The 27,849-nt window shown below is 63.5% G+C and overlaps 2 protein-coding genes across 8 annotated transcripts; one reads left to right on the plus strand and one right to left on the minus strand.

Annotated features, from left to right (window-relative positions):
* The first annotated feature begins 679 nt into the window (after positions 1-679).
* On the plus strand, positions 680-11,452 carry GRK1 (G protein-coupled receptor kinase 1). Of its 2 annotated transcripts, XM_085564102.1 has the most exons (8): positions 680-1,173; positions 3,479-3,765; positions 4,540-4,667; positions 5,706-5,863; positions 6,627-6,710; positions 6,983-7,107; positions 7,868-8,069; positions 9,745-11,452. In XM_085564102.1, the coding sequence occupies exons 1-8, from the start codon at positions 705-707 to the stop codon at positions 10,038-10,040; spliced, it is 1,749 nt and encodes a 582-aa protein (XP_085420228.1). In that variant the 5' UTR covers positions 680-704; the 3' UTR covers positions 10,041-11,452. The 2 variants fall into 2 exon arrangements, with proteins under 2 accessions (XP_085420228.1, XP_085420227.1); XM_085564101.1 differs by lacking the exon at positions 9,745-11,452 and having other exon boundaries at positions 7,868-9,724.
* Positions 11,453-12,411: 959 nt separating this feature from the next.
* On the minus strand, positions 12,412-26,142 carry ZBTB4 (zinc finger and BTB domain containing 4). Of its 6 annotated transcripts, none has more exons than XR_014950697.1 (5): positions 26,051-26,142; positions 23,209-23,289; positions 21,672-21,748; positions 14,552-19,359; positions 12,412-14,520 (listed from the first exon to the last, which is right to left on the minus strand). XR_014950697.1 is itself a non-coding variant. In XM_085564334.1 (4 exons), the coding sequence occupies exon 4, from the start codon at positions 19,342-19,344 to the stop codon at positions 16,426-16,428; it is 2,919 nt and encodes a 972-aa protein (XP_085420460.1). In that variant the 5' UTR covers positions 19,345-19,359; positions 21,672-21,748; positions 23,209-23,289; positions 26,051-26,142; the 3' UTR covers positions 12,412-16,425. The 6 variants fall into 6 exon arrangements, 2 of the variants coding, with proteins under 2 accessions (XP_085420460.1, XP_085420461.1); XR_014950699.1 differs by having other exon boundaries at positions 12,412-12,881; positions 13,190-19,359; XR_014950698.1 differs by having other exon boundaries at positions 12,412-12,973; positions 13,190-19,359.
* Positions 26,143-27,849: the final 1,707 nt, after the last annotated feature.

Raw genomic sequence — 27,849 nt, forward strand, 5'->3', positions numbered from 1 at the left:
CCCCCAGACCCCCCCCAAACCCCCCACGGGTCACAGGGAGACCCCCAGACCCCCCCCAAACCCCCCACGGGTCACAGGGAGACCCCCAGACCCCCCAAACCCCCCCATGGGTCACAGGGAGACCCCCAGACCCCCCAAACCCCCCCACGGGTCACAGGGAGACCCCCAGACCCCCCCAAACCCCCCCATGGGTCACAGGGAGACCCCCAGACCCCCCAAACCCCCCCATGGGTCACAGGGAGAACCCCAGACCCCCCAAACCCCCCCATGGGTCACAGGGAGAACCCCAGACCCTCCCCCAAACACCCCCATGGGTCACAGGGAGACCCCCAGACCCCCCTAGAGCCCCCCAGATCCCCCTGGAGCCCCCCAGACCCCCTCCATGGGTCACGGGGGGGGCCCCAGACCCCCCTGGAGCCCCCCAGCCCCCCCATGTATTACAGAGGGACCCCCAGACCCCCGCAGAAGTCACAGGGGGGACCCCCAGACCCCGTGGAGCCCCTCACACCCCCCCCGTGTCCCATGGAGCTCCCCCACCCCCCAGCCCCCCCATGTGCCCCACGTGCCCCCCCAACCCCCCACACCCCAAAATCCCCACACAAGTGCCACGCCCCTCCCCAGAACCCCCCCCCAGTACCACCCAGTCCCACCAGTGACCCCCCCACCCCTCCCCAGGCGTCCCACGCGCCCCCCCGGCAGCCGCCATGGACATCGGGGGCCTGGAGACCGTGGTGGCCAACTCGGCCTACGTGTCGGCGCGCGGCGGCCCCGGCGGCGGCGGCAAGGAGCGGCGCTCCAAGGCGCGCCTCCGCCTGCCCCACATCTCCCAGTGCGAGGCCCTGCGCACCCAGCTGGGCGGTGGCACCCAAAACGGGGGTCCCGGCGCCCCGAACGGCGCCCCGCCCGGCCACGCCCAAGATGGCGGCCAGGAGACGTCGTTCCGCTGGCAGTGCGTGGAGCAGCCCATCGGGAAGCTGCTGTTCCGGAGGTTTCTGGAAGGAAGGCCGGAATTCGCCGCCGCCGGGGCGCTGTGGGCGGAGATCGAGGCCTTCGAGCAGTGCGAGGATGCCGAGAGGGAGGAGGCGGCCAAGCGGCTGCGGAGCCGCTTCTTCACGCCGGGAGGGTCCGAGCACTGCGGCTTCCTCAGCGCCGCCGCCACCGCGCCGCCCGCAGGTGAGGGGTGGCGGGGGTGGGGGGAAATATGGTGGCTGTGGCTTTGATATGGCTGACATGGTTCCAATATGGTGGCTGTGGTGTTAATATGGCTGACATGGCTCCAATATGGTGGCTGTGGCGTTGATATGGCTGACATGGTTCCAATATGGTGGCTGTGATGTTAACATGGCTGACATGGTTCCAATATGGTGGCTGTGGCATTGATATGGCTGACATGGTTCCAATATGGTGGCTGTGATGTTAACATGGCTGACATGGTTCCAATATGGCGGCCGTGGCGTTGAGATGGCTGACACGGCTCCAATATGGCTGACACGGCTCCAATATGGCAGCTGTGGTGTTAATATGGCTGACATGGTTTCAATATGGCGGCTGTGGTGTTAATATGGCTGACATGGTTCCAATATGGCAGCTGTGGTGTTAATATGGCTGACATGGTTTCAATATGGCGGCTGTGGTGTTAATATGGCTGACATGGTTCCAATATGGCAGCTGTGGTGTTAATATGGCTGACATGGTTTCAATATGGCGGCTGTGGTGTTAATATGGCTGACATGGTTCCAATATGGCAGCTGTGGTGTTAATATGGCTGACATGGTTTCAATATGGCGGCCGTGGCATTGATATGGCTGACATGGCTCCAATATGGAGGCTGTGGTTCCAAGATGGTGGTCATGGTGTTGATATGGCTGATGTGCTTCCTATATGGCGGCCATGGCATTAATATGGCTGACGTGGTTCCAATATGGCTGACGTGCCTTCAATATGGTGGCCGTGGCATTGACATGGCTGCTGTGGCTCCAATATGGCAGCCATGATGTTGAGTATGGGTGACATGGCTCCAATATGGCAGCCACGATGTTTGTATGGCTGATGTGGTTCCAATATGGCGGCTGTGGTGTTGATATGGCTGACACGGCTCCAATATGGAGGCTGTGACATGCATATGGCTGAAACAGCTCCAATATGGCTGACACGGCTCGAATATGGCTGACACGGCTCGAATATGGCAGCTGTGACATGGATATGGCTGACATGGTTCCAATATGGCTGACACGGCTCCAATATGGCGGCCGTGGTGTTGATATGGCTGATGTGGCTCAAATATGGCGGCCGTGGCTCTAATATGGAGGCTGTGACATGGATACGGCTGACGTGGCTCCAATATGGGTGACATGCCTCCAGTATGGCTGACACAGCTCCAATATGGCGGCCGTGGTGTTGATATGGCTGATGTGGCTCCAATATCACTGACGTGGCTCCAATATGGCGGCTGTGATGTTCATATGGACGACGTGCCATATCAATATGGCAGCCGTGGTTCCAATATGGCGCCCATGGTGTTGATATGGCTGCTGTGGCTCCAATATGGAGGCTGTGACATGGATATGGCTGACATGGCTCTAATATGGCTGACACGGCTCCAATATGGCTGACACGGCTCCAATATGGCTGACACAGCTCAAATATGGCCGACACAGTGCCGATATGGTGGGCACGGCTCCAGTATGGCTGACACGGCTCCAACATGGCGACTGTGGCATCAACATCATCAACATGATGGTCATGGCACCAATATGGCAGCCATGACACCCCAATGGCGGCCATGATGGCATTGGCAGCCATGACACCCCAATGGCGGCCATGATGACATTGGCAGCCATGATAGCCCAACAGCGGCCATGACACCCAACGGTGGCCATGATGGCATTGGCGGCCATGTCACTCCAATGGCAGACATGACACCCCAAGGTCAGCCATGATGTTGTTGGCAGCCATGACATTCCAATGGCAGCCATGACACCCCAACCATGTCCATGACAACCTCGGCGGCCATGACACCCCAACAGCCACCATGATGGTATTGGCAGCCATAACATGCCAATGGCGGCCATGACACCCCAACGGCAGCCATGATGTTGTTGGCAGCCATGACACCCCAACAATAGCCATGACACCCCAACGGCGGCCATGACACCCCAACAGTGGCCATGACACCCCAATGGCGGCCATGATACCCCAATGGCGGCCATGACACCCCAGAGGCGGCTATGACACCCCAATGGTGGCCATTACACCCTAACCATGTCCATGACAACCTTGACGGCCATGACACCCCAACGGCAGCCATGATGTTGTTGGCAGCCATGACACCCCAATAGCAGCCATGACACCCTAATGGCGGCCATGACACCCCAACGGCAGCCATGACACCCTAACAGCAGCCATGACACCCCAACAGCGGCCATGACACACCGACAGCGGCCATGCCACCCCCCTATCCCTCCCTGCCGCCCCTCAGGTTCGGCGCCGGCGGGCGACGCCTTCGTGCCGGCGCGGCGGGAGCTGCTGGCGCACCTGGAGGCGGCGGCCTGGGGGCCGTACCGGGGCTCGCCCGAGTTCGGGCGCTTCGTGCAGTTCAAGTGGCTGGAGAGCCAGGCCGTCAACGCCGACGCCTTCGTGGAGTTCCGCGTGCTGGGCAAGGGCGGCTTCGGCGAGGTCTGCGCCTGCCAGCGCCGCGCCACCGGCAAGATGTACGCCAACAAGCGCCTCAACAAGAAACGCCTCAAGAAGCGCAAGGGATACGAGGTGGGCGTGGCCTCAGGGTGGGCCCAAAAGTGTCCCAAGGGTGGCCCCAGAGGTGGCCCCAAAGGTGGCCCCAAGGTGTCCCCATGGTGGCCCCAAGGGTGGCCCCAGGGTGGTCCCAAAGGTGGCCCCAGAGGTGGCTCCAAGGGTGGCCCAAATGGTGTCCCCATGGTGGCCCCAAGGGTGGCCCCAGGGGTGTCCCCATGGTGTCCCCAGGGAGGCCTCAATGGTGTCCCCAGGGTGGCCCCAGGGTGGCCCCAAGGGTAGCCCCAAAGGTGGCCCCAGTGGCATCCCCAGGGTATCCCCAAGGGTGGCCCCAATGGTGTCCCCAGGGTGTCCCCATGGTGGCTCCAAGGGTGGCCCCAATGGTGTCCCCAGGGTGTCCCCAGGGTGGCCCCAATGGTGTCCCCAATGGTGTCCCCAGGGTGTCCCCAGGGTGGCCCCAATGGTGGCCCCAAGGGTGGCCCCAAGGATCCTGGTGCATGTCCACATCTGCTTCATCGTGTCCCTGTCCCTGTCCCTGCCCCTGTCCATCTCCATCCTGTGTCCATGGTGGTGCCATCCTGTGTCCCCAGTGTGTCCCCATCGTGTCCCCGTCATGTCCCCAGGCGGCACTGGTGGAGAAGCAGATCCTGGCATGTGTCCACATCCACTTCATCGTGTCCCTGTCCCTGTCCCTGTCCCTGTCCCTCTCCACACCCCATGTCCATGGTGGTGCCATCCCATGTCCCAGCGTGTCCCCAGCGTGCCCCCAAAGTGTCCCCGTCGTGTCCCCAGGCGGCGCTGGTGGAGAAGCGGATCCTGGCGCGTGTCCACAGCCGCTTCATCGTGTCCCTGGCCTGCGCCTTCCAGACCAAGACCGACCTCTGCCTCGTCATGACCATCATGAACGGCGGCGACCTGCGGTACGCGGGCTGCGGTGGCCCTGGGGACAGCGGGGTGGCCTCGGGGACAGCGGGGTGGCCTCGGTGTGACCTCGACCTTGGATTGGTCTTGGTGTGACCTTGATGTGGCCTTGGTGTGACCCTGGTGTGACCTTGGCATGGCTTTGGTGTCACCTTGGCGTGGCCTTGGAGTGGCTTTGGCATGGTCTGGCATGGCTTTGGTGTGACCCTGGTATGACCTTGGTGTGGCCTTGGTGTGACCCTGGTGTGACCTTGGCATGGCTTTGGTGTCACCTTGGCATGGCCTTGGAGTGGCTTTGGCATGGTCTGGCATGGCTTTGGTGTGACCCTGGTATGACCTTGGTGTGGCCTTGGTGTGACCCTGGTGTGACCTTGGTATGACTTTGGTGTCACCTTGGTGTGACCTTGGAGTCGTCTTGGCATGGCATTGGTGTGACCTTGATGTCATCCTGGTGTGACCTTGATGTGGCTTTGGTGTCACCTTGGTGTGACCTTGGCATGGCTTTGGTGTCACCTTTGTGTGACCCTGGTGTGACCTTGGCACTGTGCTGGTGCCACACACGTTGATCGTGTCCCTGCCATGTCCCCACGGTGTCCCCAGGTACCACAGTGTCCCCAATGTCCCCAATGTCCCCAGTGTCCGCAGTGTCCCCATGGTATCCCCGTGGTGTCCCCAATGTCCCCGTGGTGTCCTGATGTCCCCAGGTACCACATCTACAACACAGACAAGGAGAACCTGGGGTTCATGGAGCCACGTGTGCTGACCATGTCCCTGTCATGTCCCAATGGTGTCCCCATGGTGTCCCCAATGTCCCCAAGGTGTCCCAAATGTCCCTGTGGTGTCCCCTATGTCCCCAATGTCCCCCAGGTACGTTGTAGGTGTCCACATCTACAATATGGATGAGGAGAACCTGGGGTTCATGGAGCCGCATGTGCTGACCATGTCCCTGTCATGTCTCCATGGTGTCCCCAATGTCCCTGACGTCCCCAGTGTTCCTGTGGTGTCCCCAATGTCCCCGATGTCCCCGATGCCCCCAGGTACCACATCTACAACGTGGACGAGGAGAACCCCGGCTTCGCGGAGCCGCGCGCGGTTTTCTACACGGCGCAGATCCTGCTGGGGCTGGAGCACCTCCACCAGCACCGCATCGTCTACCGCGACCTCAAACCCGAGAACGTCCTGCTGGACGATGCCGGTGGGGACACGGGGATGCTGGGGGGACACGGGGACGCTGGGGGGACATGGGGACACTGGGGACATTGGGAACATTGGAGATGTTGGAGATGTTGGGGACATTGGGAACATTGAGGACATTGGTATAGTGGGAACATTGGAGATGTTGGAGACAATGGACATTGGGGACATTGGGGACATTTGGACATTAGGGAGGTTGGGGACATCGGGATATTGGAGATGTTGAAGATGTTGGGGACACTGGTGGGACATCAGGGACATTGGGGACATTGGAGATGGGGACACTGGGGACATTGGGATATGGGAGATGTTGGGACATTTAGACATTGGGGACATTGGAGATGTTGGGGACATTCGGATATTGGGGACATTAGGGACAGTTGGACATTGAGGACGTTGGGGTATTGCAGATGTTGGGGACATTGGAGATGTTGGGGATGTTGGGACATTTGGGACATTGGGGGATGTGGGAAATGAGGGGGACATGGGGACATTGGTGGTCACTGGTGGTCACTGTTGGTCACCGGTGGTCACTGTTGGTCACTGGTGGTCATTGGTGGTCACTGTTGGTCACTGGTGGTCATTGGTGGTCTTTGGTGGTCACCAGTGGTCACTGGTGGTCATTGGTGGTCACTGCTGGTCATTGGTGGTCATTGGTGGTCACTGCTGGTCACTGCTGGTCACTGGTGGTCACCGCTGGTCATTGGTGGTCACCAGTGGTCACTGGTGGTCCCCGGTGGTCACTGTTGATCACTGGTGCCCAGGCCACGTCCGTCTGTCTGACATGGGCTTGGCTGTGGAGCTCAAGGATGGAGAGAGCAAAACCCGCGGCTACGCCGGGACCCCAGGTGGGGACAGGGGACACCGGGGACACTGGGGGGACACTGGGGGGACACTGGTGGGACAGGGGGACATTGGGGAGAACCTTCGGTACAGTGAGGACATGGGAAGCCCCCCCAGATACCTGTGTCACCTCTGGTCCCTCCTGTGTCACCTCTGGTCCCCCCTGTGTCCCCCCTGTGTCACCTGGGCCCCTCGGTGTCCCCTCGATGTCCCTGTTCCCTTGGTGTCCCCTGTCCCCCCTCGATGTCCCCTTGATGTCCCCTCGGTGTCCCCGCAGGGTTCATGGCCCCCGAGCTGCTGAAGAACGAGGACTACGATTGGTCGGTCGATTACTTCACGCTGGGGGTGACGGTCTACGAGATGCTGGAGGCCAAAGGCCCCTTCCGCCGGCGGGGGGAGAAGGTGACCCCTCCCCCAGAGGCCCCCAGTACAGACCAGTACAGACCAGTACAGCCCAGGAACCACAGGAACCCCAGGAACCTCTGAGGGATTCCAAAAACCTCCCAGAAACTCCCAAGGGCCACCAGAAACTGCCCAAGATTCAGCTCAGGGACCCCAGAAACCACCCAGGACCTTCAGAAACCCCCAAGAACCTCCAAGAACCCCCCAGGTCCCTCAGAAAACCCTCAAGAACCTCCAAGAAATCCCCCAGGTCCTTCAGAAAATCCAAAATTTCCAATAAATCCCCCAAAGATCCTCCCAAGATCCTTAGAAAAGCCCTCAAAGCCTCCAAGAAACCCCCAGATCCTTCAAAACCCCCCAAAACCTCCAAGAACCCCCTGAGGACCTTCAGAAACTCTCTAAAACCTCCAAGAACCTCCCAAACCCCCAAGAACCCCACAAGAATCTCCAAGAAACCCCCCAAGAACCACCCAAGGAGCATCAGAAATCCCCAAAACCCCCAAGAACCCCCCAAGAACCTCCAAGAAACCCACCAAGGACCTTCAGAACCCCCCAAAACCTCCAAGAACCCCCCAAACCCCCAAGAACACCCCAAGAGCCTCCAAGAAACCACCTGAGGACCTTCAGAAACCCCCTAAAACCTCCAAGAACCCCCCAAACCCCCAAGAAACCACCTGAGGACCTTCAGAACCCCCCAAAACCTCCAAAAACTGGGACCCCCAGGACCTCCCGCCGTGTTTTCTCCCCGTTGTCCCCGCAGGTGGAGAACAAGGAGGTGACGCGGCGCATCCTGAACGACCCGGTGACCTACTCGGAGAAGTTCAGCGCGGCGGCGCGCGAGGCCTGCGAGGGGCTCCTGGCCAAGGACCCCCAGGCCCGCCTGGGCTTCCGCGACAACGACTGCGCGCAGCTGAAGGCCCACCCCTTCTTCAGGAGCATCAACTGGGGGCGCCTCGAGGCCGGTAACCCTGGAGAGGGTGGTCAAGGGGCAGGAGATGGGGCTCCAGGTGGTGGTGGTGGAGGTGGGGCACCATGGGGCGGTGGGTGCTCAGGAGCTGAGGTCTCCAGGGGGTTTTGGGTGGTCGTGGTGGTGTCTCCATGGAGCGTTGGGTGGTGGTCAAGAGTTGGGGTCTCCAGGGGGTTTTGGGGTCTCCAAAGGGGGTTGGGTGGTCATGGTGGTGTCTCCATTAGGTGTGTGGTCATGAGTCGGGGTCTCCGATGGGTGTTGGGGTCTCCAATGGGTTTTGAAAGTTCATGGTCGTGTCTCCATTGAGTGTTGGGTGGTCAAGAGTTGGGACCCTCAAAGGACATTGGGTGGTCAAGAGTTGGGATCTCCAGGGGGTTTTGGGTAGTCGTGGTGGTGTCTCCAGTGGGTGGGTGGTCAAGAGTTGGGGTCTGCAATGGGTGTTGGGGTCTCCAATGGGTTTTGAATGTTCATGGTGGTGTCTCCATTGAGCGTTGGGTGGGTGCTCAGTGGGTTTTGGGTGCTCGTGGTGGTGTCTCCATTGGGTGGGTGGTCAGGAGTTGGGTCAGTCTGCAATGGGTGTTGGGGTCTCCAATGGGTTTTGAATGTTCATGGTGGTGTCTCCATTGAGCGTTGGGTGGGTGCTCAGTGGGTTTTGGGTGCTCAGTGGGTTTTGGGTGCTCGTGGTGGTGTCTCCATTGGGTGGGTGGTCAGGAGTTGGGTCAGTCTGCAATGGGTGTTGGGGTCTCCAATGGGTTTTGAATGTTCATGGTGGTGTCTCCATTGAGCGTTGGGTGGGTGCTCAGTGGGTTTTGGGTGCTCAGTGGGTTTTGGGTGCTCGTGGTGGTGTCTCCATTGGGTGGGTGGTCAGGAGTTGGGTCAGTCTGCAATGGGTTTTGGGGTCTCCAATGGGTTTTGAGGTCTCCAGGGGGTTTTGGGTGGTCATGGTGGTGTCTCCATGGAGTGTTGGGTGGTCAGCAGTTGGGGTCTCCAATGGGTGTTGGGGTCTCCAGTGGGTTTTGAAGGTTCATGGTGGTGTCTCCATTGAGTGTTGGGTGGTCAAGAGTTGGGGTCTCTGATGGGTTTTGGGGTCTCCGGTGGGTGTTGGGGTCTCCAATGAATGCTGGAGGTCCAACACCAGTTTCCACCGAGTGCTGGGAGCCCTGCAATGAATTTTGGGGAGTTCCTGGTGGTTCTTGAGAGGTTTCTGGAAGTTCACAGATGTTCCTTGGCGCTCTTGTGGTTACTGGGAGATACTGGACCATACTGGGCTATACTGGGAGGTTTCTGAGAACCATGGAATGAATTTTGGGGAGTTCCTGGTGGTTCTTGGGATGTTCTTGGAAGCCCTCAGATGTTCCTTGGGGTTCTCCTGGTAACTGGACCATACTGGGAGGTTTCTGGGAGGCCTGGGATTAATTTTAGGGAGTTCCTGGTGGTTCTTGGGATGTCCTTGGAAGCCCTGAGATGTTCCTTGGGGTTCCCCTGGTAACTGGGAGATACTGGACCATACTGGGAGGTTTTTGAGAGCCCTGGGATGAGTTTTGGGGAGTTCCTGGTGGTTCTTGAGATGTTCCTGGGGTTTCCCCTGGTAACTGGTCTGCACTGGGGCTATCGAGCGCCTCCGCGCCAACCCCAAAAGCAACAGGGTGTCCCCCCCCCCCCACCCCAAGGCCTGGTGCCCCCCCCGTTCGTGCCGGACCCCCGGCGCGTCTACGCCAAGGACCTGGGCGACGTGGGGGCCTTCTCCACGGTGAAGGGCGTGGAGCTGGACGCGGGCGACGCGGCGCTGTGCGACGCCTTCGCCTCGGGCACCGTGCCCATCCCCTGGCAGGAGGAGCTGATCGAGACTGGCGTCTTCGAGGAGCTCAACGTCTGGGGGGCCCCGGGGACGCTGCCCCCCGACCTGGACCCCAGCGCCGCGGCGGGCGCGGGCGGAGGGAAGTCCTCCACGTGCCAGCTGCTGTGAGGGGACCCCGAAATTTGGGGGGAAGTCCTCCACGTGTCACCTGCTGTGAGGGGACCCCGAAATCTGGGGGGAAATCCTCCACGTGTCACCTGCTGTGAGGGACACCCCGAAATTTGGGAGGAAGTCCTCCACGTGTCACCTGCTGTGAGGGACACCCCGAAATTTGGGAGGAAGTCCTCCACGTGCCAGCTGCTGTGAGGGACACCCCGAAATCTGGGGGGAAGTCCTCCACGTGTCACCTGCTGTGAGGGAACCCCGAAATCTGGGGGGAAGTCCTCCACGTGTCACCTGCTGTGACAGGGACACCCCGAAATTTGGGGGGAAGTCCTCCACCTGCCAGCTGCTGTGAGGGGACCCCGAAATTTGGGGGGAAGTCCTCCACGTGTCACCTGCTGTGAGGGACACCCCAAAATTTGGGGGGAGGTCCTCCACGTGTCACCTGCTGTGACAGGGGGACCCCGAAATTTGGGGGGAGGTCCTCCACGTGTCACCTGCTGTGAGGGGACCCCGAAATCTGGGGGGAAGTCCTCCACGTGTCACCTGCTGTGACAGGGGGACCCCGAAATCTGAGGGAGGTTCCTTCAGCTGTGGGACCCCAAAATTTGGAGGTAACTCCACCTGCGGGACCCCAAAATTTGGGGGTGTTAACTCCACCTGTCAACTGCTGTGAGGGGGGACCCCGAAATTTGTGGGGGCTCCTTCACCTGTCCCTTGTGGAACCCCGAAATCTGGGGGTTAACTCCACCTGTCGTCTGCTGTGGCACCCCGAAATTTGGGGTGTTGATCCTTCACCTGGTGTGCGCGGGATTGCACCCCAAAATTTTGGGCAGGGATGGGCACCCGTGGAATTTGGGCGGGCTCCAAAAGTGGGGGGGCTCCATCCCAAAGGGGCTCGAAATTGGGGCACCCCCCCTTGAGGATACCTGGAGTTGGTGCCCAAAATTGGGGTGTCCCCCCCCTTTTTGGGGTGTCTGGAATGGGGGGGGGAAAAAACAGGGAAACCCCTCGGGACCCCCCAAAAATCAACGCCTCCCCCCAAAAAAAGACCCCAAAACTCGAGGGGCCCCCCCACACCTCAGGGCTCGGTGCCACCTGGGGGGGGTCCCCAAATTTACCTCATGTCCCCCCCTCCCCCCGTGGCTCAGGGACACCTTTTGGGCACCCCCCAAAAAAAGGGGAGAAACCCCCAAAAGGGGGAACACCCCCAAAAAGGGAGAATCCCCAAAAAAGGGGGGAACCCCCAAAAAAGGGGGAATCCCCAAAAAAGGGGGAACCCCCAAAAAGGGGGAATCCCCAAAAAAGGGGGGAACCCCCAAAAAAGGGGGAATCCCCAAAAAAGGGGGAACCCCCAAAAAGGGGGTCCCCTCCCTCTCCCCCCCTCCGTGTACAATAAATCGTGGTTGTTGTTGCTGCTCCCTGGGGGGGTCTGGATTTGGGGACCCCCCGATGCCACCCCCAAAATGTCCCCGCAATGTCCCCCCCCAGTGCCCTCCCCCCTCAATGTCCCCAATGGGTCCCCAATGTCCCTGATGTCCCCCCACTGTCCCCAATATCCCCGATGTCCCCAATCCTCCAGTGTCCCCAATGTCCTCCCATTGTCCCGTGTCTCAAATCTGCACAATGTCCCCAAATGTGCCTGATGTCCCCAAAGTCCCCAATTTCCTCAATGTCCCCAATGTCCCCCCATTGTCCCCAGTGTCCCAAATCCCCACCATGTCCTCAATGTCCCCAACTCCTCTGATGTCCCCAATCCCCTCAATGTCCCCAAATGTCCCCCATGTCCCCAATCCCCCAAATGTCCCCAATCCCTCGATGTCCCCAATGTCCCCAACCCCCAATCCTCCAATGTCCTCAATATCATCAATGTCCCCAAACGTCCTCACTGTCCCCCCATTGTCCCTGGTGCCCCAATATCCCAAGTGTCCCCAAATGTGCCCGATGTCCCCAAAGTCCCCAATCCCCCCAAAGACCTCAATGACCCCAATGCCTCCAAATGTCCCCATTGTCCCCAATCCCTCCATGTCCCCGATGTCCCCAACCCTCCAATGTCCCCCTCAATGTCCTCCCAATGTCCCCAACCCTCCAATGTCCCAAATATCCTCAATGACCCCAACGTCCCCAAATGTCCCCAACCCTTCCAATGTCCTCAATCCCCCCTGATGTCCCCAAAGTCCCCAACCCCCCAATGTCCCCAATCCCCTCAATGTCCCCAATCCCCCCAATGTCCCCAGTGTCCCCAACCCCCCAATGTCCCCAATGTCCCCAAAGTCCCCAACCCCCCAATTTCCCCAATCCCCCCAATGTCCCCAATGTCCCCAGTGTCCCCAACCCCCCAGTGTCCCCAGCTCCCCGCGCTGTCCCCGCGGCCAGCTCAGCTCTACGGTGTTTATTGGCGTCTCTAACACTCACTGATGCAGATAAATAGTGGACATTTGTCACCGCTGCCACCCCCCCGCGGGGACACCCCCGAGGGGACGGACGCCGTGGGGACATCCCGGGGGGGACGTGGGGACATCCGTGGGGTCACCTCGGTGGGGACAGGGCCCCCCCCTTGGGGACATCCCAGTGGGGACAGGGCCATCTCCTTGGGGACATCCCCCACGGAAGCCACCTCCAAGGACACCTCCAGGGGAGGCCACCAGGGTCACCATCAGAGCCACCCCTTGGGGACATCCCCTTGGGGACATCCCCCACGGAAGCCACCTCCAAGGACACCTCCAGGGGAGGCCACCAGGGTCACCATCATGGTCCCCCCTTGGGGACATGCCAGTGGGGACAGGGCCATCTCCTTGGGGACACCCCTTGGGGACACCCCTTGGGGACATCCCCCATGGAAACCACCTCCAAGGACACCTCCAGGGGAGGCCACCAGGGTCACCATCATGGTCCCCCCTTGGGGACATCCCCTTGGGGACATCCCCCATGGAAGCCACCTCCAGGGACACCTCCAGGGGAGGCCACCAGGGTCACCATCAGAGCCACCCCTTGGGGACATGCCAGTGGGGACAGGGCCATCTCCTTGGGGACACCCCTTGGGGACATCCCCCACGGAAGCCACCTCCAGGGACACCTCCAGTGGAGGCCACCAAGGTCACCATCATGGTCCCCCCTTGGGGACACCCCTTGGGGACATCCCCCACGGAAGCCACCTCCAGGGACACCTCCAGGGGAGGCCACCCCACGCAGGTGACACCCCCAGGGCCACCCCTTGGGGACTCCCCCCACTGACGTCACCCCCTCGGTGTCCCCCGGGTGGTGCCACCCCATTTTTGGTGCCACCCCCGCCCGCTGATGTCCCCGTGTCCCCTCCCCCCCCGTGTCCCCTCCCCCCCCCGTGGGGTTTTTGTCACTTTTCCCTTTTCCCGCTCCTTTTTTTGCCTTTTCCGGTCGCTTTTCCCCCTAAAGTGCGCGCGGGAGGGGGGAGGGGACACCGGGGGGGGGAGGGGACATTGAGGGGGAGGGGACACCGGGGGGGAGGGGCGGGGGGGTCAGTCAGTAGCGAACGCGGCCGCGAAAGTGCAAAAGGGGGGAGGGGCCGCGGGGGGAGGGGAGGGGGAGGGGCCTTGCACGAGGATCATCCTTGCACGTGGATCCTTGCACGCACGCTTTGCACGAGGATCATCCTTGCACATGGATCATACCTGCACGCGCGCTTTGCACGTGGATCCTTGCACGAGGATCATCCTTGCACGTGGAGGAATCTTGCACATGGATCCTTGCACGCGCGCTTTGCACGTGGATCCTTGCACGAGGATCATTCTTGCACACGCGCTTTGCACAAGGATCCTTGCACGAGGATCATCCTTGCACGTGGAGGAATCTTGCACGTGGATCCTTGCACGCGCGCTTTGCACGTGGATCCTTGCACGAGGATCATTCTTGCACACGCGCGTTGCACGAGGATCCTTGCACGAGGATGATCCTTGCACGTGGAGGAATCTTGCACGTGGATCCTTGCACACACACTTTGCATGAGGGCTCTCGCACAAGGAGGGTCCTTGCACGAGGCTCATCCTTGCACATGGAGGATCCTTGCACATGGAGGAATCTTGCACGTGGATCCTTGCATGCAGGCTTTGCACGAGGATCATCCTTGCACATGGAGGGTTCTTGCACATGGAAGAATCTTGCACAAGGATCCTTGCACGAGGATCATCCTTGCATGTGGATCATCCTTGCACAAGGATCATGTTTGCACGTGGATGCTTGCACACACTTTGCACAAGGAGGTTCTTGCACGAGGAGGATCCTTGCACGCGGTGGAGTCTTGCACGCGCGCTTTGCACGAGGAGGGTCCTTGCACGAGGACCCTCGCACGTGGAACGTCCCTCGCACGAGAATCCTTGCACACGCTCTTTGCACACCAGGATCCTCGCACGTGGAAGAACCCCCCACGAGGGCTTTGCGTGAGGTGGGTCCTTGCACGAGGACGTGCCTTGCACGTGGATCCTTGCACAAGCATCGTCCTTGCAGCAGGAATCTTGCACGTGGATCCTCGCACGAGGATGTGCCTTGCACGTGGATCCTTGCACAAGCATTGTCCTTGCAGCAAGAATCTTGCACGTGGATCCTTGCACGAGGATGTGCCTTGCACGCAGAATTTTGCGTGAGGACGTTCCTTGCACGAGGAGGATCCTCGCGTGTGGAAGAATCTTGCACGTGGATCCTTGCACGAGCGTCCTCGCACGAGGAGCGTCCCTTGCACGAGGGTTCTTGCACAGGGATCCTTGCACGAGGACAAGGTTTTTGCACGTGGGTCCTTGCACGAGGAACGTCCCTCGCACGCAGATTTTCTCACTCGCACACGGATCCTTGCACGCGGGCAACCCTTGCACGCGGATTTGCTCGCTCAGCGCGGACCCTTGCACGCCCGCCCCCCTCGTGCGAGGCCCCCTGGCGGCGGTGACGGAGCGTGAGCGTGGGCGTGGGCGGGCGTGCAAGGGAGCGCGGGGGGCCCTGGGTGTGCAAGGGGGGTCGGGCGGGTGTGCAAGGGGGGCTTTGCACGAGGGTCACCCCCAGCGCCGAGCGGGGCACGAGGGCGGCGGGGAAGGGGCGGGCCTTGCACACTCACAACTGCACAGGGAGCCATTTGCACGCTCACTATGGCAAGGGGAGCCATTTGCACACTCACAACTGCACGGGGACCCCCTTGCACACTCACAACTGAATGAGGAGTCCTTTGCACACTGACCATCACACGGGGACCCATTTGCACACTCACAACTGCACGGGGAGCCATTTGCACGCTCAGAATTGCACGAGGGTGGGCCTTGCACACTCACCACGGCATAGGGAGCCATTTGCACACTCAAAACTGAATGAGGATTCCTTTGCACACTCAGAATCGCACATGGACCCATTTGCACACTCACCATGGCACGGGGAGCCATTTACACACTCACCACGGCATGGAGAGCCATTTGCACACTCACAAGAGAATGAGGATTCCTTGGCACGCTCAGAATCGCACAGGGACCCATTTGCACACTCGAGTCTTCACAAAGCCCCCCTTGCACGCTCACCATCGCACGAGGGCCCCCCTTGCACACTCCCCTTGCACGCGCGCCCCTCCCCCGCCCCGGGGCTGGAATGTCGCTGCGATGCCGATAAGGTGCCGATGGGGGGGGGGGGGGGGTCGGGATTTTGGGGGGCCCCGGGATAGTGGGGGGGGCCCCGGCTCGGGGGGGAGGGGAGGGACCCCTGTGGTGGGGGAGGGGCCCTGTGGTGGGGGAGGGGCCCCTTCGGGGGTGCAAAACGCTGCGGGGGGGGGGGGCGGGCCCCGAATATTGGGGGAGGGGCTTTGGAGAGGGGGAGGGGCTGATTTTGGGGGTCTTTGCTGTTTTGGGGGGGTCCCTGTGCTCGGGGGGGGGGCTCAGACCCCTTCTCTCCCCCCCCCAAATTTGGGGTGACTGGAAGCCCCTCCCACCTCCCAGTGCCCCCAGTGCCCCCCCCAGTCCCAAACTGGTCCCTGTGGCCCCTCCCAAATTCCACGGGGGTCCCCATTTCCCAGGGGACCCCCCCCCCCCAAGATTTTGGGGACCTCCCCAACATTTCTGGGACCCCCCCTCAACTTCCATGGTGTCCATAAACCTCTGTTGGACCCTCTCCCCCAAAATTTATGGGGATCCTCAACCACTTTTGGGGACCCCAAATTTTATGGCCCCCCCCCAAATTTTAAGGGATCCCTCAACTCCTATGGGGCCCATGGGAGGCCCCCCCCCATTATGGGGGTCCCCCCACCTCTGTGGGACCCCCACCCCCCTCCAGTCCCCCCAACGCGGGGCAGGGACCCCCCCTCACCTCCGGGCCCCCCCCCAAAACTCCTCCAGAGCCCCTCCCCCCCTCCATGGGGCACCCCCCCCCATTCCCTCCCCTCCCCCACCCCTCAGGTGCCCCCCCCCGCCTGCCGGGGCCGCTCCCCTCCCCCACCGGGGAAGCCAAAAGTGGGGGGGGCCGTGCTGGGGGTGGGGGCGGGGAGGGGCGCCCCCCCCGCCCCTCCCCCACCGCCGAGGAAGCCGCGCTCGGGCTCGGGGAGGACGAGGGCGAGGGGGAGGGGGAAGGGGAAGGGGAAGGCGGCGACCAAGCGGGGCCCGAAGGGCAGCGGGAACGGGCCGGGGGCGGGGGCAGGGCCGGGGGGGGCGCGGGGACCCCCCCGCGGTGCCCCCCCCCCGTCCCCCACCCCCAAACCGGCCCCGGGCGCCTCCCCGAGCTCGGGGTCCCCCCCCGGGGCCCGGCGGAGCAGCGCCAGCGGCTGCTCCTGCACCGGGAACGCCGCGGCGGGGGCGGCCCCGGGGTCACCCGCGGGGTCACCCGCGGGGTCACCCCCTCTGTCACCCCCTGGGTCACCCCTTGGGTCACCCCCGCCGGCGTCAACCCCGCCGGTGTCACCCGGGGCCGGCGGCACCGCGCTGGTGACACCGGGGGACACCGGGACCCCCCCTCTATCCGCCGCTGGTGGGGTGTAGGCGATGACCGTGGGAGGCGCCGGTGACCCCGGCGGTGACCCCGGCGGTGACCCCGGCGGTGACCCCGGTGACCCCGGCGCTGACCCCGGCGCTGACCCCGGTGACCCCGGCGCTGACCCCGTCGGCGACCCCGGCGCGCGGCGCCGGTGCCGCTGGGCGTGGCGGCTGAGCGCGGCCGCCGTCTTGCACACCTTGGCGCAGGTGGGGCAGGTGAAGCGCAGCGACGGCCGCCGCCCCACGCGGCCCGGCGCCGTGCCCGGCGTCCCCGGTGTCCCCGCCGGCGCCGCCTCGTGTCCCCGCTGGTGCTTCCGCAGCTTGCGCAGCGCCGGGAAGCTCTTCCCGCACACCCGGCACGGGTGCTGCCGCTCCCGGCGCCGCGCGGCGTCCCCGCGCTGCCGCCCGTCGTCGCCGTCGTCGCCCGGCGCGCGCCGCAGCGAGCGCAGCTTGCGCCGCCACCGCGGCTTCTTGGCGGCGCCGGCGGCGGCCGCGGCGGTGCCGCCCGCCTTCCTCTTGGGCTTGTAGGAGTAGTAGGGCCGCCAGAGCCGGTCCTCGGCGTCGCTGTCGTCATCGCCGCGGCGCTCCTCGGCGCCGTCGCCGCGCAGGTCGGTGCCGGAGATGCGGCGCTTGACGATGGCCTCCTCGCCGATGCGCACGGTGATCTGGCACAGCCCCTCGCCCGCCGCCGCCGAGCCCGCGTACGCCGGCTTGGCCACGTAGGTCATGGTGCGGCCTGCCCCGGCGGGGTTCTGCGGCGCGGCGGCGGCGGCGGCCTCGGCGGCCGCGCCCTCGGCGGCCGCGCGCTGCGCCTCGATGTATTCCCGCAGCACCTGCTTCTTGATGGGCACCGCCGGCGTCACCGGCGCGGCCGCCGGCGCCTCGGGCGCTCCCGGCGCCTCCTCGCCCGCCCGGCCGTTGTAGGCGATGACCGAGGCGGCGCCGCTGCCGCCGCCGCCGCGCACGATGACCGAGGGCGCCGCGCGGCCGTAGGCGATGACCGAGGCGGGCTCCGGCCGCGGCGGCGCCGCCGGCGGGAAGGCGGCGGCCCCGGCGTCCCCCGGTGCGGCGGCCGGCGCGGGCGCGGCCCCGTCGGGCACGGCGCCTTGGCTGTAGGTCTTGTAGGGGCGCTTGTTGGCCCGCATGGGCAGCAGGCGGTAGAGCTTGAGCGCGTTGAGCTTGGGCCGGTAGCCGCCGTTGGGCGTCTTCTCGGAGGCGATGAGCCCCGGACTGATGCCGTGGAAGGCTTTTTGGTGCGTCTTGAGGTTGTAGTAGGTGACGAAGGTGTCCCAGCAGAAGATGCACTGGTAGCGGCGCTCGCCCGTGTGCCACACCTCGTGCTTGGTGCGGTACTCGGCCAGCGCGAACACCTTGTCGCAGTAGCGGCACGGGTACTTGCGGCGCCACGAGTGGACGTTGGCGTGGCGCTTCAGGCTGGACAGCGTCATGTAGGAGCGCTGGCAGACGCCGCACAGGTACAGCACCTGCCCGTCCACCACCTTCACCAGCGGCTCCTGCTCCGCGCCGGGCTCCAGCGCGCGGTGCCGCAGCAGCAGCGCCTTCTTGGCCGCTCTCGGCGCCGCCGCGGCGCCGGCCGTCGTCGTCGTCGTCGTCGTCGCGGCGGCGGCGGCGGCACCGCTGGAGACGGCGCCGTCGGTACCGGCGGCGTCGGCGTCGCCGCCGTCGCGGCAGCCGACCTCGTGCGTCTGCAGGCGCTTGACGTGGATGAAGCTCTTGCCGCAGTGCCGGCAGCACAGCCCGCGGCGCCCGCGGTGCAGCTTGGCGTGGAAGCCCAGCGCCGCCGCCGAGCCGAAGCCGCGCCCGCACAGCCCGCACCGCAGCGCCGACGCCTCCGCCTCGTCCGCCGCCGCGCCCTCGCCCGCCTGGCCGGGCCGCGCCGAGCTCGCCGGCTCGGCGGCGGGCGCCGGCGGGCTCCAGGCGCCGTTCATGTCCCGCGGCGCCGGAGGGGGAGCGGGCCCGGCCTCCAGGCCCTGCAGCGAGGGGATGCCGAGGCGCCGGCCCACGGCCCCCAGCGCCCGCGCGGCCGCCGGCGACGGCACGGCCAGGCGCGAGTTGTAGATGAAGTTGAGGACGTCGGAGAAGACGCCGGCCTGGACGCCCGGCAGCTCCAGCACCTGGGCGGGCGAGGGGCAGGCGGGCTCCTGGGCCAGCGCTCGCTTGAAGAAAGGGCTGGAGGCGGCCAAGACGTTCTTATGGGCGCGGAATTTGGTGTCCTCGGCGATGATGGTGACGTCGCAGAACTGCCCCCGCAGGCGCTGCTCGTTCAGCTCCAGCAGCAGCGCCCGGCAGTGCCCGGCGTCCGACACCTCCACGACCGGAGCCATCCCCGCGCCGGCCACCTGCGGGGGACACGCGGGGTCACCTGGGCGGGCGGGCACGCGGTTTGGGGTCACCTGGGTTCTTATTTGGGGTCACCTGGGCGGGCAGGGCCATGGTTTGGGGTCATCTGGGTTCTTATTTGGGGTCACCCGGGTGGTTGGGGCCATGTTTGGGGTCACCTGGTCTTTATTTGGGGTCACCTGGGTAGGTGGGGCCACATTTGGGGTCACCTGGGTTCTTATTTGGGGTCACCTGCGTGGGTGGGGCCGCGGTTTGGGGTCACCCAGACACCCGGTTCATGGTTTGGGGTCACCTGGGTGGGTGGGGACATGATTGGGGTCACCTGGTCTTTATTTGGGGTCACCTGGGTGGGTGGAGCCACGTTTGGGGTCACCTGGTCTTTATTTGGGATCACCTGGGTGGTTGGGGCCACGTTTGGGGGTCACCTGGTCTTTATTTGGGGTCACCTGGGTGGGTGGGGCCATGGTTTGGGGTCATCTGGGTTCTTATTTGGGGTCACCTGGGTGGGCAGGGCCACGTTTGGGGTCACCTGGTCTTTATTTGGGGTCACCGGGGCTCTTATTTGAGGTCACCTGGACGGGCGGGGACGCGGTTTGGGATCACCCAGACACCTGGTTCATGGTTTGGGGTCACCTGGGCGGGTGGGGACGCGGTTTGGGGTCACCCGGATTCTTATTTGGGGTCACCTGGGCGGGCGGGGACGCGGTTTGGGATCACCCAGACACCTGGTTCATGGTTTGGGGTCACCTGGGTGGGTGGGGCTGTGGTTTGGGGTCACCTGAGTTCTTATTTGGCATCACCTGGGTGGGCATAGCTGCAGTTTGGGGTCACCTGGGTTCTTATTTGGGGCCACCCAGACACCTGGTTCACAATTTGGGGTCACCTGGGTCCTTATTGGGGTCCCCTGAGTGCTCGGGGCCATGGTTTGGGGTAACCCAGACACCCGGTTCAATATTTGGGGTCATTCTGGGGTTTTGGTGTCGCTTCATTGTTCACTGTCCCCTGTCCTGGGGTCCCTGTGGGGCTTTGGGGTCTCTGTGGAGTTTTGCGGAGATTCTTGGGGTCTCTGTGGGGTTTCTTGGGGTTTTTTTGGGGCCCCTGTGGGTTTTTTGGGGTCTCTGTGGGGTTTTTTGGGGTTTTTTTGGGGTCCCTGTGGGGTTTTTTGGGGGCTTTTTGGTGTCTCTGTGGGTTTTTTGGGGTTTCTGTGGGGTTTTTTGAGGTTTTTTTGTGGTCCCTGTGGGTTTTTTCGCGTGCCTGTCCCTGTCCCGGGCCCGCCGCCGCCATTTTGTGTCGGGGCCCGCCCGGCCCGAGGCGGCTCAAAATGGCGGCTGGGACCGAACCACCGGGGAGGAACCGCGGGGGGAGCGGGGGCGGAACCACCGGGAACCGCGGGGGGAGCGGGGGCGGAACCACCGGGAGGAGACCAGAGCGTCCCCCAGTGCTCCCCAGTATCCCCCAGTCCCTCCCAGTCCCTCCCAATGCCTTCCCAGTGCCCTCCCAGTATCCCCCAGTGCCTCCCAGTCCCTCCCAATGCCCTCCCAGTATCCCCCAGTCCCTCCCAGTATCCCCCAGTGCCTCCCAGTGCCCCCCAGTATCCCCCAGTCCCTCCCAGTGCCCTGCCAGTGCCCCCCAGTATTCCCCAGTGCCTCCCAGTATCCCCCAGTGCCTCCCAGTGCCCCCCAGTATCCCCCAGTCCCTCCCAGTGCCCTCCCAGTGCCCCCCAGTATTCCCCAGTGCCTCCCAGTATCCCCCAGTGCCTCCCAGTATCCCCCAGTCCCTCCCGGTGCCTTCCCAGTGCCCTCCCAGTACCTCCCAGTATCCCCCAGTGCCTCCCAGTGCCCTCCCAGTGCCCCCCAGTATCCCCCAGTCCCTACCAGTGCCTCCCAGTGCCTCCCAGTATCCCCCAGTGCCCTCCCAGTATCCCCCAGTGCCTCCCAGTCCCTCCCAGTGCCCCCAGTATCCCCCAGTCCCTCCCGGTGCCCTCCCAGTGCCCCCCAGTACCCCCCAGTGCCCTCCAGTATTCCCCAGTATCCCCCAGTGCCTCCCAGTATCCCCCCAGTGCCCTCCAGTATCCCCCAGTGCCCTCCCAGTATCCCCCCAGTGCCTCCCAGTATCCCCCAGTATCCTCCCAGTGCCCCCCAGTATCCCCCAGTGCCCTCCCAATATCCCCCAGTATCCCCCAGTGCCTCCCAGTATCTCCCAGTATCCCCCAGTGCCCTCCCAGTGCCCCCCAGTATCCCCCAGTATCCCCCAGTGCCCTCCCAGTATCCCCCAGTGCCACCCAGTATCTCCCAGTACCCCCCGTCCCCACCTGTGCGCGGGGCCCTCATGGACTGGGTGTTGCAGCTCCGGGGGTCCTCGGGGGGGGGTCACAGCCGGCCGGGCCTCCTGGGGGGGGAACACCGGGGTTTGTGGGGAAACACCCGGATTTGGAATGAAACACACGGATTGGGGGGGAACACAGGGGTTTGGGGTGAAATATCCGGATTTGGGGTAAAGCACCGGGGTTTGGGGGGGGAACACCCGGATTTTGGATGAAACACACAGATTTTTGACAGAACACCCAGAATTGGGGGAGAACACTGAGATTTGGGTGTAAAATACCCAGATTTGGGGAGAAATACCAAGATTTGGGGTGAAGCACCCAGATTTGGTTGTAAAAAACACAGATTTTGGATGAAACACCTGGATTTGGGGGAAACATCCGGATTTTGGGACAGAACACCCAGATTTGGGGTGAAACACCCAGGTTTGGGGGGGAACACCTGGATTTGGGGTAAAACACCGAGATTTGGGTGTAAAACACCTGGATTAGGGGGGAACACCCAGATTTGGGTGTAAAACATTCAGATTAGGGGAGGAACACCCAGAATTGGGGGGAACATCGGGATTTGGTGGGGAACACTCAGGTTTGGGTGTAGAAAACCCAGATTTGGGGTGAAACACCCGGATTTATGGGGGAACACCTGGATTTGGGGGAAACACCTGGATTTGAAGGGGAACACCTGGATTTTGGGTGTAAAACACCTGGATTTGGGGGGGAACACCCGGATTTGGGGAGGAACACCCAGATTTGGATGTAAAACAGCCGGATTTAGGGGTACCCAAGGCTATCGGAGGGGTCACAACACCCGAACTCGGGTGACAAGGTGACAGCGAGGGATTCCCCGAGGTGACGTCACCGTCACAGCAAAGGGACGGGTGTGACGTCATCACGTGGGAGAGTGACGTCACGGGGTCAGGGCCGGTTGTCCCTGCGAGGGGAGGGCTGTTACGTCACTGCGGAGGCATGACGTCACCGGGAGGGGGCGGGGCCCCTCGTGACGTCATCTAGGTGACGTTATGGGGGGTGGGGACACCTGGGGGGGCGGGGAGGTGACGCAGGTGGGGGGGCGGGGACAACCTGATGCTACAACCGGAACCGCACGGGGTGGGGGGGAGGGGGAGGGATTTGGGGGGGGCGAGGAAAAGGCGGCGGGACCCCCCCCCATCCCCCACCCCTCCCCCACCCCCGGACCCCCCCAAACCCCTCCCCCACCCCCGGAACAAGCCCCGAGTGTCACGGGGGGGGGGAGGGGGGAACACCCACCCCTCCCCCCCTCCCCGCCCCCCCAGGTACCCCCGGAGCCGCCTGACAGCGGCGTCCCGTCCGTGACGTCACCGGGGGGAGGGGGGAGTGTCACCCCGCCGTTACCATGGGAACAGCCGCCCCTCCCCCACCCCCGGACACACCCTTCGCCTGCGGCCAATCAGGGGGCTGGGAGCGCCGGGCCACGCCCACCCGCCCCCCGGAGGCCACGCCCATCCCGCGCTAACGGCAGCGCGCGCCGCTGACGTCACGGGCTCACCTGGATGCTCATTGGCTGGGCTGGGAGTGACGTCACCGGGCCCCGTCCTGCCGCGGGCGGTGTCGGAGGAGCGGGCGGAGGCTGAGGGGGCGGGGCCAGAAAAGGGGCGTGGTCAGAAAGGAGCGCGGTCAAATGGGCGGGATGGAAAGGGGCGTGGTCAGAAAGGGGCGTGGTCAGAAAGGGGCGTGGTCAGAAAGGAGCGTGGTCAGAAAGGGGCGTGGTCAGAAAGGGGCGGGGTCAAGGGGGAACGCGGAACTGTCCGCGCGACACGGGCGGGAAGGGACGGGGGGGGGGCAGGACAGCACGGACAGGTGTGACACACACGGACAGGTGTGACACACACGGACAGGTGTGACACGGACAGGTGTGACAGACACGGACAGGTGTGACACAGTGACACACACAGACAGGTGTGACACACACAGACAGGTGTGACACACACGGACAGACAGGTGTGACACGGACAGGTGTGACACAGTGACACACACAGACAGGTGTGACACACACGGACAGGTGTGACACACACGGACAGGTGTGACACACACGGACAGGTGTGACAAACACACACAGACAGGTGTGATACACACAGGTGTGACAGGCACGGACAGGTGTGACACACACGGACAGGTGTGACATACACAGACAGATGTGACACAGGCAGGTGTGACATGGACAGCTGTGACAAACACACACAGACAAGTGTGACACGGACAGGTGTGACACGGACAGGTGTGACACGCACAGACAAGTGTGATACACATGGACAGGTGTGATACAGGTGTGATGTGCATGGACAGGTGTGACAGACACAGGTGTGACATACACAGACAGGTGTGACACGGACAGGTGTGACACTGACACACGCAGACAGGTGTGACACACACAGACAGGTGTGGCACACACACCTGCACACACACACAGGTGACACACCCACACAACAGCCACAGCACCTGTTGCACACGCACAACACCTGTGACACGCGTCAGACGCAACAACCGCGCACGGAAGCAACACATGCGGCCCCACAACCCGAACACAACCATGCCCAGGGGCGCGGTTACGCTCGGACACAGCACAGCCGTGCGCGGGTGTGACGCACAACCGAACGTGGATGTACAACCGCACTCAAAACCACCCCCACACAGCCCTCAAACTGACGCACAACCGCACACGGACGCTGACACAACTGCACACGGGTGTGACGCGCTCACAGCCACACGCAGAGGCACAACCGCACAGGAACAGCCCCTACACAACCCTTGCACGGGTGGACAACCGCACAGGGACAGCTGACAGGCAGAGGCACGGCTGTACATGGACCAACAACCGCACAGGGACGGCTGACAGGCAGAGGCACGGCTGTACGTGGACCAACAACTGCACAGGGACGGCTGACATGTGCCCGCAGGGAGGGTGTGCGAGTGTACAGGCACAGCCACACACAGAACACACACACGACCCTCGGACGGGTGCACTACCGCACAAAAACTCCTCATACAACCCTGTGTTGAGTGTACAACTGCACAAAAACCCCTCGTACAACCCTCAGACGGGCACACAACCACACAACAACGTGACACAACCAAACACGAACACTCAACCGCGCAAAAAAACCTCAGACAGGCATACAACTGCACAACAACGTGATACAACCACAACCAAGCACTCAACTGCACAAAAACCCCTCATACAACCCTCAGATGGGCGCACAACCGCACAACAACGTGAGGGACACCCAACAGGCAGAGACACAACCGCCCACAGACAAACAACCCTCACAGGGGCACACAACCGCATGGGGACGTGACACACAACCGGACGTGAACAGCCACGAGCACACCCAGGCGCACAACCGCACACCAACAACCCTCATGCGGATGCACAACCGCACACAGCCAAACAACCGGATACGGGACTTGACACAAACAACCAGACATGGACAAACAACCCCCACACAGCCCTGACACGGACACACAATTGGACACGCACAAACACCCGCACACAGACAAACACCTGCACACGCACAGCCCCACACGGACACGACACACTCGGACAGACAGACAGACGCCCACACAAACAACCAGACATGCACAAACACCCGCACACGCACAGCCCCGCACGGACACGACACGCTCGGACAGACAGACAGACAGACAAACACCCGGACACGCACAAACAACCCCCGCGCGCGGCCCTGGCACACCCGCATGCACACCCCGACCCGTCACCCTCACAGCCGCACGGGGACACCCGACACGCGCCCCCACACCCCCCCCGGGCCCCCCCGCCCCGGCACAAACACGCAACAACACCGCCCCCCCCAAACCCCCGCCCGCGTCACCCCCCGTGTCACCCCCGCCCGTGTCACCCCCCCCCCCGTGTCACCCCCATCACCCCCCGGGTCCACCCCCCCCAGCAGCATTTGGGGGGGCCGGGGGGGGCCGAGTGTGATTTGGGGGGGTCCTGCGGGGGGGGGAGGGGCGTTTTGGGGCGCGGGGGGGGCCGCGGGTACTTTGGGGGGGTCCCGGAGCACTTTGGGGGTCCCTGGGGACACTTTGGGGTCCTGCCAGGGTGGCTGGGGAGGCTCCGGGGGGTGCGGGGGGGGGTCGGGGGGGTTTTGGGGGGTGGGCGTGACCCGGGGCAGGGCGGGGGGGGGGGGTCGCGTTGCCCCCGCCCTGCCCCCCCCTCCCCTCCCCCCCCCCCATCCCGCGGGGGTCGCGGGGCGGTGACAGCGCCGGGAGCGGGGCCGGGGGGGGCGCGGGGACCCCTCGGGGGGGGGGGAGGGGCTGGGGGGGGTCGCGGAGCCCCGCGGGGGTCCCGGGGGGTGGGGGGGGGTCGTTACCGGGGCCTGTCCCGGGGCCGGGGATGTCGCGGCGGCGGCGGCGGCGGCGGCACAAGATGGAGGCGGCGCGTTGGGCCCCGGGTGGGAGGGAGGGAGGGACCCCCCCGCCCTCCCCACGGCGCGGGGACACGGGGGGGACACCGGGGGACACCGGGGGAATAGGGGGGGACATGGTGGGAATAGGGGGGGACACCGGGGGGACACCGGGGGAATAGGGGGGGACATGGTAGGAATAGGGGGGGACACGGGGGGGGACACGGGGGCAATAGTGGGGGACACCTGGGGGAAATCGGGGGGGGATACCGGGGGAATAGGGGGGGACACGGGGGGGGACACGGGGGGAATAGGAGGGGACACGGTGGGGAAAAGGGGGGGACATGGGGGGGATATGGTGGGGAAAACGGGGGGACACTGGGGGGACACAGAGGGGACACTGGGGACATGTGGGGGACACCAGGGGGATGGGGGGGGAAAACCGTGGGGACACTGGGGAGAATATGGGGGGACACAGGGGAATAGGGGGGGACACCGGGGGGGGACATGTGGGGGAAAACAGGGCGGATATGGGGGGGACGTTGGGGGGAGCACGTGGGATATGGGGGGACACGTTGGGGACGTGATGTGGGAAATGGGGGGACATTGGGGGGGACACGGGGGGGACACGGGAGGGGACACCCCGGAGCAGGGGTGGGTGAGGGTGACAAGGGGGACGTGGTGGGGGGACATCACCGGGGGGGGCAGAGCTGGGGGGACAATCAGGGGGACACGGGGGGGACACAAGCAGGGGTAAAAGGGGGGGACAGGGGGACAAAGGCAGGGACACGAGGGGACATTTGGGGGACACAGCTGTGGGGACAGGGGGACACGAGTGGGGGACACAAGGGGACATTTGGGGACACAAGTGGGGGGCACAGGCAGGCAGGGGGACACGGAGGGGACGGGGGACACGGCCAGGGGTGTGACAAAAGTGGGGACACGGTTCGGGGGACGGAGCTGGGGGTCAGCAGGACACAAGGGGGGGACGAGTGGGGGACAAAGCGACACAAAGGTGGGGACACGAGCACAGCACGCAACGGGACACGGGTGACACGGGAGGGGACACAACGGGACACGGGTGACACGGGAGGGGACACAGGAAGGGACACGAGACACGGGTGACATGAGAGTGGGACACAACGGGACATGGGTGACATGGGAGGGGACACAGGAAGGGACACAATGAGACACAGGTGACACCTGGGGACACCACGAGACACGGGTGACACTGACACGCAGCTGGGGACACGGGGAGACAGAAGTGGGGACAAATTTGGCGTCACAATGACACAAAAAAGGACACAGCGAGAGAGAGAGACAGGGACAGGAGCGGGGACATGGTGACGCACAACCGAGGAGACAACCATGGTGCCACAGCCCAAAAACGGGGACGAAACGGTGACAAAACCAGGGGACAACAATGCCAGGGCCACAACAGGCACAGCTGGGTGTAGCGGGGATCCTGCTCAGGGTGTGGGGGATTCAGGTGTCACCGTGCCCTCGGTGTCACCTCGTGTGGCGTTGTCACCGTGGTGGGGGTGTTTCAGGCTGTAGCTGTGGGTTGTACCTCAGACTGTGTCACGTTTTATGTCCGACGGTGCCGTGTGGGGTTGTCACACGATTTTGGGCTGTGTCACGTGGTGTCACAGTTGTGTCATGTCATGTGTCACGGGTCAGGCTGTACCTTTGGGTTGTACCTCAGACTGTGTCACACTCACGTCACGTGCCACATTTGTCACATTTTGTGTCCGACTGTGCCTTGT

Source organism: Lonchura striata, chromosome 32 (genome assembly GCF_050655825.1).
Source record: "Lonchura striata isolate lonStrDom1 chromosome 32, ASM5065582v1, whole genome shotgun sequence".
NCBI lineage: Eukaryota > Metazoa > Chordata > Aves > Passeriformes > Estrildidae > Lonchura > Lonchura striata.